Raw genomic sequence first — 15,427 nt, 5'->3', positions numbered from 1 at the left:
AAGAAGGGTTTGGTGTGAAGTCCGACCCTCACGCACTGACCTGCGTACCGGATCCTGAATCCCCTCTTGCTGGTGGCATGGTCGGTGGACCAGCGGAGATACAGCTGATTACTCCTGCTTGTGAAATTGGACGGCTCGGTGTGGTTCCCACTCAGGACCACCAACAAGGGGCTCTGTCCGGAAGGACCTGAGAGAAGCAGAAAATGGAAACCTTCAGATGTGAGTTGGCCCCGGCTACACAGGCTGCTTCGAGCTGGTGCTGAAATTGGAGGCTGTATATGTAACACACCATTAACAGTGGACACAGAACTCCAGATGATCCTAGGAACAAGCACATTCTCTGATAAAAATAAGACCTGCAAAAGCAATTTCAGGTGTCTATGCTAATTTGATGCCTAAATGCTGCATGTCAATAAAGCTGCAATTGAAAAAACAAAGTCATTAATATTCTCATTGATATTTATAATATCCTAGAGTCAACCCCCTTAATCACAGGGGATCGTGTTCGAGACCCCCAGTGGATGCCTAAACCACAGATAGTGCCACCCCCTCTAATCTGATGCCTTTTCTGTCTTCATTCAGCGCTTGTCATACTCTGTGGCTGTTACTGTTACAGTCTGATGGCTGGCAGCAAAGCTAGCATGATAGTCTGTCTCCTTCCTCACCACGTCAGACAGAAAAGTCATTCTTACTGTAATCAGATCTTAGCAGCCTCCACCTGTGGTTTCCTGATTAAGTCAACACCTTTCACTTTTCCCCTTAGAGGAAGCACTTTAAGAAGCATGGCGTCTTGGGCATTTCCCAAATGCCAGGATCAACACCTTGAGTGTGGGGCCATTGTCAACAAAGTAGGGATTAATGCAACACTAAGGACAGCAGTCCATGCTGGCTACTCGGTGACAATCCAGGGGGGGTGCGCACAACATGGAGAAGCGAGACAAAGGGAGGAGTGGCATCCCAGGGCGGACTGGGCAGGACAGGAAATGCTTCAGTGTGCTGATCTGAAAGGTGAGCACCTCAAAACTCAAGGGCTGCTTCCGGCTGGTGTTTTTCCATCTACTGTTTTCACACCCGGCCTGTGATTGTGGGTTCAGCGAGGACCTCTGTTTCACACAGGGAAATGGGAAAGGTAGTGCCCCACGAATGGAAGATGCCTTCGCATAACCACTTCGCAAACAGTCTGGTAATACCCAGGAAGGATACAGGTTTAATGGTACTGCTATAAACGCTGGACCACGGACGCCAAGGCTACCTAGGAACAAAAGCAGGGAGTCCAGTATTGTTTCCTAAGGGTCTATTTTTGGCCCCGGCCACTAATGCGGAGTTTGAAAGAAGAATTGGAAATGCCATAAGAAGGAAATAAGTCTATGCAATATCTGAATTAGTAAACTAGCTATGCATGTATGACATAAATAAAATGCGCCAGCAACTGTGTAAAAACTCACAAGTGGGGCTGACATTGTGGCACGAGGCGTTAAATCACCACGTGCAACCCCAGCACGCCACATCAGAGTGCCAGTGCACGTGCTGCCCGCTCCTCTTGTGATCCAGCGTCCCGCTGATGCGTCCTGGAGGCAGAACTTTCATCCCTGTCACCCACCCAGGAGACCGAGCTGGAGTTCTGTCAAGTCTCTCTGCCTTTCAAATAATAAATCTTTCATTTATGTATTTATTTATTTATTTTTTGACAGGCAGAGTTAGACAGTGAGAGAGAGAGAGACAGAGAAAAGGTTTTCCTTCTGTTGGTTCACCCCCCAAGGGGCCACTGCGGCCGGTGCTGCACCAATCCAAAGCCAGGAGCCAGGTGCTTCTCCTGGTCTCCCACGTGGGAGCAGGGCCCAAGCACTTGGGCCATCCTCCACTGCCTTCCCGGGCCACAGCAGAGAGCTGGCCTGGAAGAGGAGCAACCGGGACAGAACCGGCGCCCCAACCGGGACTAGAAGCTGGGGTGCCGGCGCCGTAGGCGGAGGATTAGACTAGTGAGCCGCGGCACCAGCCTAAATCTTTAATTTAAATAAATACATAAATAATAAACACCAGTGCAGTGTCTGGCCAGCTAGCAGGCTGCCATAACCAGAACTCACTGCTGTTTCCTGTAAGAAACTGCTGTCTTCAGTGCAGCTGTTGCGTGTGTACTCCCAGGCTGTTGCTGACAACACTGCCCTGTGAGGGAACCCAGGGCAGTCGCGCTGTCTTACAAGTGTGTGGGGCTTTCCTCCACTCTACAGCTCACTGCCGGGCCCCACGCTGTAGAATGGGCACCTGGGGTCCTCACTGGTGCTGCTACTGCGCACTGCACCTGGGGAGGTGGGGTCTGTGAGAGTTAGACAAATAGCTGCTACTCACGCAAAGAAATTAAGAAACCACAGCGCACTCCTGTCCAACTCCCACTCAGAGCGGTTCTGCTGACTTCCCCCAATCTGTCGTGGGCTGCACAGTGTCCCTCGATGCATGCGCTGAAGGCCTAATCCCCAGAACTTCAGAATGCGAGTATGAGGCCACTTCAAAAAATTCGTAGGAAGAAGTGGAGTTAAGGAAAGATGTGTTTGGTAGCACTTGAAATCCACCTGTGGGCGTCTCTCAGTGCACAGTTTCCATTAGCTTTCTGCAGATCACACTTGTGTCTGGAGACACAGAGGTAAAGCGAGGCTGTCCAGGCGATGTGAACCCACACGGCTGCCACGGCCATGAGGAAGGCAGACGGGGACACAGCCACACACCAGGGACACCGCCCAGAGACACAGGGAGCAGGCCCTGTGTTAGCCCGCCGGTCCTCGGGACACGCGGCCCCAGAACCCTGAGACGTGGTTTTACTTCTCAGGGCAGCCTTAGTAAGTAACGCAGAAGACTGGGACTGGCTGATGACGGAACACCCAGGACCCCAGCTAACGCTGCCCCTCCCTGCCCAGGATCGCAAGGGCCACGTGTCTGGCACTCTGCCACTGCCTCCCGACTGAGGAATGGGAGTGTGCTTTGTTTAAACAACTAATTCATATTCAGGAATAAAGTAGAATCCATTATCCTAAATTTATGAGACTTTTGAATCTCCAATGTCATTCTGAATGACAGCTCGAGAACACAGTGTTAGGGGCCCTGGCCTCAAGGTTCAGTCCCTCACTCCATTCCATCTGTTCTCTTTGCATAAAATGCAGCACACTTACTAGAACTGTTCTCCCTTTATAATTATTTTTAAGTTATTTTCATTTTATTTGGAAGGCAGGAGACAGACAGAGGCACAGAGAGGGATCTTCTACCTGCTGGTTCACTCCCCCAGTGTCCACAACAGGTGGAACTGGGCCAGATCAAAGCAGGAGCCAGGCACTCGCCCTGGGTCTGTCAGACACCAGGGCTGCCTCCCGAGCCTGCATTAGCAGGAAGCTGGGCTTGGACGTGAAGCTGGGACACAAACGCAGGTACCCCCACCCGGGGGGACACATCCCCTGCAGTGTCCTAACCACAGTGTCCTAACCTATCCCTCTAGGACTGCTCCTTAAGCACAGATGGGGACGGAGGGAGGCGAGTGTTGGGGCCGATGCTTGGCATGCAAATTAGAGGGTCTGCTTTCATTCCCAGCTCTCACTCCCCTCCCTCCAATCCAGCCTTCTGCTCGTGGGGACCCTGGGAGGGAGCGGATGATGACCCAAGCTCTTGAGTCCCTGCCCCCACGTGGGAGACCTGCGTAGAGTCCAGCCTGGTCCAGGCCCAGCTGTTGCAGGCATTTGAAGAGAGACACAGCAAATGGGAGACCTCACTCTCTTCTTGTCTCTCCCATCTCTCTGTCACTCTGCATTTCAATTAAACAGGCAAATCTTTAAAAGGAAAAGCATAGGAGGCTATTCTTAAAAACTCAAGGAAACTAGGATGGAATTAAAAGAACTGTTTATTTTGGTGTGAAAAAATAGAAACCACATAGTTTTTCATAATATGAATTTTTCATGAACTCTATGAAGACCCTGCATCCACACTGCTGTATGCAGAAAAGCAGCTCAGCCATAGGCCAGCAGCAGCCACCGTGGCCAGGAAGGAAGGAGGCCAAGGGACATCGTGGGTGCCACTGTCTACTGGGACTTGGAGCCCGACAATGGTTAGGGGCCCAATTTAAAAACCTGCAATATTCACTCTTGGAACCACAGAGAGCAACAGATTCATAAAGTGAAAAACCATTATGTAGGGGCCAGCACTGTGGCATAATGGGTAAGGCTGCTGCCTGCAATGCTGGCATCCCATATAGGCGACGGTTCTTGTCTCAGCTGCTCCACTTCCAATCCAGCTCCCTGCTGATGAGCCTGGGAAAGCGGTGGAGGTGGCTCAAGTCCTTGTGGGAGACCTAGGTGAAATTCCTGATTCCTGGCTTTGGCATGGCCCAGCCCCAGCCACTGTGACCTTTTGGGGAGCAAACCAGCCAATGGAAGATCTGTCTCTCCCTCTCTTTCTCTGCAACTCTGCCTTTCAAATAAATGAACTAAATCTTTTACATATATATATATATATATCATTATGTATAACATGCATTTTTGGCTGTGTTGTGAATGATAAAAAACACCTTGTCTCATTGAAAGAGGGCGGAGAGAGAGGGAGGGAGGGTGGAAGAGAGAGATGAACACATTACTGCAAAAATGGCGTCACGTCAAAATTTGCATAAAACTCTGACCACCCATCTTACAGAAGAATCTTTGAAAACAGAACAAGCCTAAGCATAGGTGGTTGGCTCACTTTGGTGATAATTATTGTCTTCTATTGATCTTTGATCACTTTGACTGTAAGTACTGTCATTCTCAAAGATTTGTTTATTTATTTCAAAGGCAGAGTTACACACAGGAGGGAAAAGAGGGAGAGGGGGAGGGGGAGGGGGAGGGGGAGGGAGAGGGAGAGGGAGAGGGAGAGGGAGAGGGAGAGGGAGAGGGAGAGGGAGATGGAGGAGAATCTTCCATCCACTGGTTCACTTCCCAAAGGCCCACAACATCCGAGGCTGGGCCAAGCTGAGCCAGGAGCCTGAAACGCCATCCGTCTTCCACATGGTTGGCAGAGGCCCAAGCACTTGGGCCCCCTTCTGCTGACTTCCCAGGCACATTAGCAGGGAGCTGGACTGGAAGGGGAGCAGCTGGGACTCTAACCAGTGCCCTCGTGGGATGCTGGCCTCACAGGCATTGGCTCACCTGCTGGGCACAATTACGGCCCCGGTACAGTGTTCTCCTCCATTGACCTCTGATCGCTCCTATGCTAACTACTGTGATGTTGCTTCTGTTACCTGCCTCGCTTACTCTGTATGATGGGCATGATCCACCCATGTTTTAGGGAAACCAAATTGTAGCAATTAGTACATAAATTATTGATAAAGACTTTGCTCTTGAAATTAGCAGACATAAAAGGACCACTAGCTGCATTCCAGTTCAAACACTGGGAAACAAAAGCACATGTGTAATTTTTTTAAAAAGTGATTTAAATGTAATTGCATACACATGCACGTGTGGGAATATTTATATACAGGATCAGAGCCAGGCCTGAGAGCCAGGCTTCCTCCCTATGAGTCAGTGCCATATTTGGGAGAGAAAGAAGCTGCTCGAGGCCACCCACCCTACACCCGCACGGTACAGAACTGAAGAATGAGAGCGGAAGTCAGCCAGTTTCCAGGTGCGCCATCAAGCATCGGAGCTGTTTGAAATCCGCAACACAGACAGTGAAGGCGTGATCTGACTGAAAGGTATCCAAGGGTATACCCCAGTCCCTCTGCCACCTTTGTATGCGTTCACGAATGCGGTGAAGGTTGCACAAAGAGCCAAGAAACCTACCATCAAATATTTCCAGTGCGTCAAACTGCTTTTCGCTTTGAAACGTCTCTACGAAGAGGGTGATGTTAAAGTTCGGATCCACTCTGATGCTCCAGGAGCAGGTCTGGGAGTTGAAGTAGTTGCCGGGGTACCCGGGACTGAGGATCACCCCAGAGGACTCTGTCCGCACTTCGTTGGCTGGACACTGTGCTGCAGGGAGAAGGACCAGAAAGCTTTGCTCGAACAAAGCGAATCCAACTTCCAGGGCATTGTTGCTGGCCCCGGGTATGCAAGCCAGGAGCAGCAAAGGCCATGCCACAGAGCTCTAAATCCACGTGAGAAGCAAACACAGAGTTGATCAGCGCGGAGCGCCCACGCGCTGTGTGGGCCTTTCCCTCCACAGTGCAGCCCCTGAGTGCACACACCTTAATGTGCAGCAGCTGCCCCGTGGATTTCATCACACGGACCCACGTTTTTCCTAACTCATTCACAAAGACAGGCCTCACCTCTTCTATATAGTGTTACCAAACTGTCACGGAATTTGATGTGATAAAAGAAAAATCACATTAATAATGGTCTTTGGTACAGCTAGAATCCTAAGGTTTACGTGGCTTATGGGTTTGCCTGGGACCCTGAGGACAGAGTGAATCAGAGAGGGTGGCCTGAGACCCACACTGCCCCCTGGGCGTCTCCCGTCCCCCACGCACAGCAGGAGCAGTGGGCTCCGTGGCAGGGTGTCCTGTAATGCGCCATCAGGCTAACGCGGCTGCAGCTACACTTCTCCCCTCCTGCCGCCTTGCTCACTGTGTTCCACTCCCACATCATCGCCACAGATGAGGACAGGCACAGGAAACCGCCAAAGAACAAAGGAGGCTACCTTCCCGCCTCTGCTTACAGAGACAGCAAAAGGAAATGATTTCTGTTATTTTCGTGGCTCATAAATAAATGGAGACGTGCTTTATCTTAATGAAAAAGAATGGTTATCAAAAGAAATTTGGAAATCCATGGGCAGTTTTGTCATAACACCTGTTTTCTGTGAACTTTTTTAAGATTGCTCATATGCATGGATTTCATTTTTCCACCAAAATGTACTTGTCTTTTTTAAAAATATTTCAATATATATTATTAACATTTCAGAATACTTTTAAATTTACAAAATGCAAATTGTGAGGTAGTAAGCTTTTCCATGCCTCTCACCCATCCCCCTACTCCTCCTGTGAGCACATTGGTTATAGTGAACCACACCCAACGTTCCCTATTGTTTTACTCCAATTTCCTTGTATTCCTCCTTGCTCCTCAGAGACCCTAGTGATCCATGTTCTGTATTCAGATTGAGTATTTTTTAAAAGTTGTTTTCCCTCCGACATATAAGGGAGAACATTTGTCTTTCTGTGTCTGGCTTATTTCATTCGACATTATTTCATCTAGTTCCAGTCATTTTGCTGCAAATGACAGGATTCCGTCCACTGGGGACATACACCTCCTTCTCTCATCTGCTCCTCAGATGCTGGCCACCCCGGCTGACTCTGAATCTCGGCTGTTGGAACTGCTGAGATAAAAATGTCCAGCTGGTATCTCCTTGACGCAACCACAGCTTTGGGGCACACACCTAGGAGTGCGTGGGTATACAAACGAACAAAGCAACAAACCTCTCATTTCTGTTTCCACAAACTCTTTGAAGTGCTGTCATGTTACACCGTTCTTTGGAGAGAAACACAGGACACAGACTGGATTGTGTCAGTGTCGCCTGTGCAGCCAGGGGCTGGAGGTGGAGACGCCAAAGCCCTGAGCTGAGATTGACAGGGCGGAGCTCCTGGGAGCCCTGCTGCGAATGGGCCCTGATAGCTCCCCTCCGCGCTGTCATCAGAGCCACTGCATACAAACCCCTTTCTTTTCTGCGGTTTCAAGAGGACTTTAATCAGCGGTTGGCTCCTAACCTCGGTCTGCAGGTTTTCAAAGTGGCGACAGGTGCATGTGTAAGAAAAGCGTGGAGCTTGTTTGGAAAATCTTCCCCTCATTGTGCTTTCTGGAAAATACCACGCAGGTACGGAATGATACCTGTGGCCCAGGTATCAGTGCGGGATACAGGAAGGCCCGCACGGGGCTGCTGAGCTGCAGCTGCCTGCGAGAGGGGATGGCACATCCGGGGCTGAGGGGCCGCAGACGCCGCTCCCGGAGACGGGAAGAGAGTGACTGCCATCACCCTTCATGTGGCATTGCGCGCTCCGCAGCAGGTGAGATGTGCTCATTTCACTGTTTGCAAATTTCACCTCACAGCACATTAAAAACCATCTGATTGTATCCTTGCTGAACAATTTAGGGAGAAGTGTACCAATGCCAGAAATTTACAGTGCAATGGGTCAAAAATAGAAGAACCAATGGGTAGACAGAGAGCATGGAGCTAAGCATTGACAGGGAAGGGCTGTAAACATCTCTGGGGGAACCACGTGGAGGGTACTTGGGTCTCTATTGTAGAGTTACTTCAACCTTGCCCTATCTTAGGGCACTTTCATAACTAAAGTTTTTGGAACAAAACTTGACTTCCTATGGGATATGGCTCTGATTTCCCAGGGACAGCCGAAAGAGAAAGGACACTCCTGCTCTGTGGTCACTGTCACTGCCACAGGATCACAGCAGAGACAGAGGAAGAAGCTCAGAGCCATGCGGCAACAGCGTCAGGCTTGCGTACCTTCACACGTTGGCAGGGGTCCTTCAAACTGCAGCTGGGAGCTCAGCTTGCAGGTCAGCGTGTCGGTCCCCAGTAAGGTGTAGCCGGGGTGGCACTGGAACTTCACGAAGTCCCCTGGAAGAGAGGGTGCGGCACGCTAGGAAGCCACGCGCGGGACATTCCGTGTGCCAATGTGTTAGACAGACGTGGCTGCTTAGCAAATGACGCCAACGTGAAACCGTTTCAGAAGCAAGGTCGTCTGCAGTGCTATTTGGTTCAGAACCAATCCACGTTTGCTTCTTAGATGATAAAAGTGCTATCTGAAACCTGCCAGGCACTAGGACAGAAACCACATGGCAGTCTTGTTCCTTGACTAATTATCTGAGTCTGTACCCCTTCCCCAGTGACCATCGAAAACACAAACAGGTGGAGCCAGCACTGTGGGTAGTGGGCTAGGCCTCTGTGGGTGAAGCCGGCATCCTATACGGGCTCCAGTTCAAGTCCTGGATGCTCCACTTAGGATCCAGCTCACTGCTGATAGCTGGGGAAAGCAGAAAATGGTCCAAGTGCTTGGGCCCTTGCACCCACATGGGAGACCCTGAAGAAGCTCCTGGCTGCTGGCTTTAGATCAGCCTGACTCCGGCCATTGCAAGCATTTGGGGAGTGAACCAGAAGATGGAAGACCTTTCTCTGTCTTTTCCTCTCAAAGAAATAAAAAAAAAAAAAAACAAAACAGGCCAAAACAGTGAACTAGATGTTTGCAATTTAAGCAAGGCTGTTGAACAGGAAGGCAGAATGGCTCCTGTACATCCCGAGGGGGTCTGTCCATGACCTTGGCCAAACCAGCACACTGCTGCCATTCATAACTCATTATCAACGTAACAGAAATGGTATCATGCGGTTTGGCCAGAGGTTTGGAACGGCGGGACAACAGGATGAATTATTTCAATTTGAGACTGAGGAACACTGAGTTGCAATTACTACATTGCAAACAAGCACTGTGGCTGCCTTCTCAATAGGATGAGATGACTGTTTAATGAATTAGGCCATTAATGTAAAATCTAAAGCAGAATTTCTAGACGCTATCATTAAACAAATCCTACCAATTACATTCGCATTTCAATGAAAGGTCAGCGTTATACCAACCAGTATTTTAGCCACAAATGATTAAATCCTTCCACAGGTACAATAACTTATCCTAGAACTAAACAAATCTACGTGTTCTGAAGACTTTATTCAAACATCTGCCTGTCTGTCTATCACCTATTTGCCCTCCACCTATCTGTATATCAACCCATCCATCATCCATCATCCATCATCCGTCCATCCGTCTATCTGTCCATTTATCTGCTCAGTGACTGCTCTAAAAGAACAAGAATGCTCAAAATGACAAGAGCAGAATTCAAATGGCAAAATGAGCCAGCAACATCGCAGAGAGGAGGGAGGACGAGTGCTTTCCGTCTGATGCGTGGTCTCCCTGAGTTCCCAGCAGTGGTTCCGCTGCCGCGTCCTCGACGAAGGAGCCCTTTCCTAGTCTAGAGGTGGGAAGGAGAGGTCAGGGTGATCGCCTGGTGTGGTAACAAAGAAAACGTTACCTATTTCAAAATCCTCGTCCTCGGTAAGCATTTCAGCCTGTGGAACTGCTGGCGGGGGCTGGCATTTCTTGAGCTGAAATGCTAAATGATTCATGAAAAAATAACAATGATTGTGATTACATTGGCTACATAAACAAAGTATGTAATAAGCAGTATTATAATACCTAAGAACACTGAATATTTGTACTTGTAAATCATTATCTTATAAAACTCTCAAGCTTTAAAACTTCACATATGATTATTTCAAGCCAACGAACATTAAATTTCAAGGAAAATGGTGAACAAGACAATGATGATGTTTAAATAAGCACACTTTACCCATGCTTGGAATCTCCCAAGGGAAATGTCCCCATGCTCTCTGCAGCTGATGTGTCCCCGTCTGTCTCTGCTGAGTGCCATCCCCAGGTAAGACTGGGGCTCCTAGATAACTCTTTCTACTGCTTAGACTTAGACTCATTGTCAACATGGGGGAAGTTTGCTTTCGGTCCACTGACTGTAAGATGGCATCTGCTGGCCAGTGCCACGGCTCACTAGGCTAATCCTCCGCCTGTGGCACCAGTACCCCAGGTTCTAGTCCCAGTTAGGGTGCCGGTTCGGTCCCGGTTGCTCCTCTTCCAGTCCAGATCTCTGCTGTGGCCCGGGAGTGCAGTGGAGGATGGCCCAAGTGCTTGGGCCCTGCACCCGCATGAGAGACCAGGAGGAAGCGCCTGGCTACTGGCTTTGGATCAGATTGGCACAGCACGCCGGCCGTAGTGGCCGCTTGCGGGGTGAACGAATGGAAGAAGGAAGACCTCTCTCTCTCTTTCTCTCTCACTGTCTAATTCTGCCTGTCAAAAAAAAAAAAAAAAAAAAAAAAAAAAAAGATGGCACCTGCTGGAACACTTCACCCAGGATCAGGGACGAGCGAATCTATCAAAGCCCAGGACCTCATTTACATTTGTCTAAGAATGAATCCAAACTTACAACACATGCCCCAAGAACTCACGAATGAACACTAAGGAGTTCATTAAGCAAAAAATGCAGGAGAACCCTGGGGCAGGCCCTGCGAGGGGGCTCAGCCACCCAACTGTGACTGTGACACGGCCACCACCACCGCCACCGCCACCGCCATGCTGGTCCCTGAGCTGGGCAGGGCCACGTGCACTCACCGTGAAAGTTGAGGACAAAGAAGCCGCCGTTGGAGAAGTCGCTGTGGAACCTGAGCAGCACCTGGCTGGTGGAGCTGTGTGCCGTCTCCAGCGCCGTGTTGCCGCTGAAGACGCCGAGCTGGGGGGCCGTCTGGTCAGGCCCGTCCCTGCCGAGGACACACAGGAGGCACAGCTGGAGTGGGCAGCTCCTGCCTGCCAGTACCCCCTCCTGCCAGCGTGGCAGCACGGTGGGCCTGGGCCCCCAGCTCCTGCCATGTCCCCGGCCCCCGCCGTGTCCCCGGCCCCCAGGGCTCAGCCCTGCAGAGCAGGTCCAGGCTCAGGGCCGTGGCACTCTCAGCGACTTCCTCATTCCCACATTGCAAAGCCTGATCTCCATTATCTGTGCTAACTTGGAGTGATAGCACTGGACACCCTCGATGTGAAGAGGGTGTCTTCACAACAGCCCTCTGGGTGCTGGGTCGCACAGCCCCTGTCACACACGGACCCAAGTTCTCCAGTCTGTCCTGGGATCTGCAGCGGGCCCGCTCTCTCTGCAGTCGTGAAGGCCTTTAGAGCCCACCTTTAATCCCAGAGCTCAGTCGAGGGCCAGCTGCCCAGAGCGCAGTACTGTTTGCTTTGCCTGGGGCTAACTGAAAACTTCAAGTTCTCCATTCTCCTCATTCGCGCACACCCACTGTGCAGGGCTCTGCTGTCTCCTCCAGGGGCAGAGCGTCTGTTCTCACCGGATGAGACCGTTCTCCCACACCCACATCTGGCCTCACAGCTGTGCTGCTTACGGCCCCAAATCCCTGCCACAACATACAAGGTCCTGCATCTCCTGCCCCAGGCTTGTGCAGGCCACACCGGCCCCCTGACAGGAGTTCAGCCACACCACGCCACCCACACTCACAAACACAAGTACACACTACACATGCACCTGACATCACACTCTCCCACGTACACCACACCCACCCGCCAGTACCACACACATTCACATATACAACACACCCAACCACCACCACACAGATCTATCACACCCACCTGCCAGTACCACACACATTCACATATACAACACACCCAACCACCACCACACAGATCTATCACACCCACCCTCAGTACCACACACATCACATATACAACACACCCAACCACCACCACACAGATCTATCACACCCACCCGCAGTACCATTTTACACATCACATATACAACACACCCAACCGCCACCACACAGATCTATCAGACCCACCCACCAGTACCACACACATCACATATACAACACACCCAACCGCCACCACACAGATCTATCACACCCACCCGCAGTACCACACACATTCACATATACAACACACCCAACCACCACCACACAGATCTATCACACCCACCCGCAGTACCACACACATTCACATATACAACACACCCAACCACCACCACACAGATCTATCACACCCACCCGCAGTACCACACATGCTCATGTACATACCACACCCACCAGCCAGTACTACACACTCACATACCCCTCACGTGTACACATCACACACATAGGATGTACATGCACTCATGAACACACGACACCCTGCTGCCAGTACCACACACACTCACATATACACCACATGCACCTGCCAGTACTACACACACTCATGTACACACATACATGTCACGCACACTCATATATGCACATATATCACACCCACTGATAAAACACACCTATGTGCACGCATACACACCACACCCACATACTCCCAACCACACTCACATACACTCCACACTCACCAGTACCACACTCACATGCCTCTCACACATGTACATCACATACACATATCACATACTCACATACTCATGCAGACACACATGTGCACATGCCAGGGGAGGCCAGATCTGCCACCCTCCCAAAGGCAGAGGGACACAGAGCCCAATGCTCCTCTCTCCAGCGTTTCCCAAAGCTGCAAATAAGGGCAATGGGTCCTACAGCTTTTCTTTCTGATAAAAAAAATCACTTAAAAACAGAATCAAATAATCTTAGGATATGCTCATCTATTTAAAATAATCCTGGGTTTTCTAGCATGTACCAAAACTCTTAAAATATCCCACAAAATTTCTTCTCCGGATCACTGGATGTTGTTGGCAAATCCCTTTTCTAGTATCTAACTACAGGAGGAATACTTCTATTGTCCCACAGGACAGGAAAACTGCGGGTGACAACAAGCATAACAATGTCAAGGTAGCTGGTAGAGAGGATTCTGAATGTCCCCAGCACATTCAATGGTGATGTACACGTATGGTGATGTGCACGTATGAGCACCAGCCACTGTGCACACGTCCTGAATGCCACACTACACCCCATGCATACGCACAACTTCTACGCATCCATTAACATACTGATTGAAGGGGAGATGAATGAGCTCTAACTAGCTCAGGTCTACATACGCACGCAGCTGATACACGCCGACAAGTTGCAGGTGCTTCCCTGGCAAGCTCTCTTACCACACAGCGATGTAATCGTTCACAGCTTCCGTCTGCAGCAAGGTGAAGTTGATGTACACGCCGTGGCCTGGAGGCACCGTGATCAGCCACATGCAGTCCTTTAGGATCGGATACTCATCCGGAAACCCAGGCGAGTAAATGGTCCCGTTCTGAGCCGTCACGTTGTAGCCACAAGGAGCTGAAAGGGGACGCAGGAAAAACAAGCCCAGTGCAGTCGACGGTCAGAAAGTAGACTGTGAAGGAGTTCTGCCTCCAAAGACACTTAACCACCACTTCCCCTCTAAGAAATGATCGTGATGTGTTTCTGTGGCTCCTGTCTAAAAACCTTCTAGCAATCATTCTCCCAAGCTGAGCTATCAGGGTTTCACTTACTGTGTCCTCCAAACCATCAAAACCAAAACCCCTCATGGCAAAGTCACTCCCGTGTAGCGCACAAACATTCTCGGGCAGTCACGGCCTGTGGCGGAGCTCAGCGTGCCCCGGACTCACCCACGCAAGGGAAGCCGTGGGAGGAGACTCGAGGGGACGGCTGGCTGGTGCAGTGCTGTAGGTCTCATTTCTAACCTCGTTTAAGCTGCTGAAGACGAGGACAGCGCAGCCTCTGGCCTGGAAACCCAACATCATCAAAGCTCCTCGCTCACATGTACCCCGAAGGAGCGGGTAAGGGAGTGGAAGCCGGGCTTTGTTGAACGCCCCCCGCCCCCGACTTGCACTCAACTACAGGAAGAACCACAGTACCACACCTGTCTGTACTGACTTCAGAGGCCGACGTTCACTGTCGCCACAGCTGCTGTCCTATCTCTGGGAAAGTGATCTGGGCACAGAGAGCAGAGGGACCTGGAAATGCAGTCCTTACCAAGTTCAGAGGCACTGGGGAGTAGGCCCTGAAGTCCAACCCGATGCCCGCTACAGCCTGGGTGCTCCAGGGCCACCCGAGGTCCCCACGGAGGAGAGAACGTGGGAAGACACTCGGAGCCTCCCAGGAAGAACAGCCCGACAGCAAGGAAAGCTCTCGCTGAGTCAGTTACGGGGGGCAGCTGCCTGCCCTGGAGGCATGGACAGTCAGAGTGAGGAGCAGCTGCCTCTGGCCTGAGACCCGGGCAAATTCAGCTGAGGAATGGACCCTGGAGAACATCTCAGGGGGTTCGCAGTGCGGGTCTCACTCAGTGGGGACTGGAGGTGGACAAGCTGGCGTCTGTAAGCTAGGATGCCCACTGGGAGCCTCCGTCCCCAGTCCTCAGCTCCTGGGGTTCCGTGACGATGGCACATTCGTCCTGCCTTGCCGGCTCCCCTCCGCTGTTCAGCGTGCACAGGGAGCACACGTGCTTGCCTCGTGCTTCGCTGCTCGGTGACCCTGTCTCTTCCTTCCACATCCACCCTGGCGGGCAGCGGGCTGAAACAGGTGGGGCTGCCACCGGGGTTCCTGGGTGCTGTCTCCTACTGCCAGGCACAGCCCCAGCTGCTGCATTTCGGATCCAGCTTCCGGCAAATGCAACCTGGGAGACTGTGATGATGATCCAAGTTCTTGGGGTACCTGCCAACCACATGGGAGATGCAAATGGAGTTCCAGGTTTCTGGCTTCAGCCTGGCCCAGCCCTGGCAGCTGTAGGCGTTTGGGGAGTGAACCAGCAGGTAGAAGATCTCCCTCTCTCTGCCTTTCTCTATGTGTGTGTGTTTCTTGATTGCTCAGCCTTTCAAATAGATAAAAAATTAAATAGTAAACAAAATTCGACTTAAGTGCCACCACCTCCAGGGGGTCTTCCCTGAGAGCTCATGTACACAAGGTT

At 51.0% G+C, this 15,427-nt stretch overlaps 1 protein-coding gene across 2 annotated transcripts in view; it reads right to left on the bottom strand.

Annotated features, from left to right (window-relative positions):
• Window positions 1-15,427, bottom strand: part of CSMD1 (CUB and Sushi multiple domains 1) — a 2,062,046-nt gene that overhangs the window by 118,446 nt on the left and 1,928,173 nt on the right. For both annotated transcript variants that reach the window (XM_070047233.2, XM_070047234.2), the window contains exons 43-48: window positions 13,641-13,818; window positions 11,180-11,325; window positions 10,032-10,112; window positions 8,458-8,571; window positions 5,790-5,978; window positions 41-187 (exon numbers count right to left, since the gene is read on the bottom strand). In XM_070047233.2, the coding sequence (XP_069903334.2) occupies window positions 41-187; window positions 5,790-5,978; window positions 8,458-8,571; window positions 10,032-10,112; window positions 11,180-11,325; window positions 13,641-13,818 (855 nt within the window). The remainder of the gene's footprint in view (window positions 1-40; window positions 188-5,789; window positions 5,979-8,457; window positions 8,572-10,031; window positions 10,113-11,179; window positions 11,326-13,640; window positions 13,819-15,427) is intronic.

This window comes from Oryctolagus cuniculus, chromosome 8 (assembly GCF_051225735.1).
Source record: "Oryctolagus cuniculus isolate XC-2025 breed Fujian yellow rabbit chromosome 8, ASM5122573v1, whole genome shotgun sequence".
NCBI lineage: Eukaryota > Metazoa > Chordata > Mammalia > Lagomorpha > Leporidae > Oryctolagus > Oryctolagus cuniculus.
This window is presented reverse-complemented; position numbering and strand designations above follow the sequence as displayed.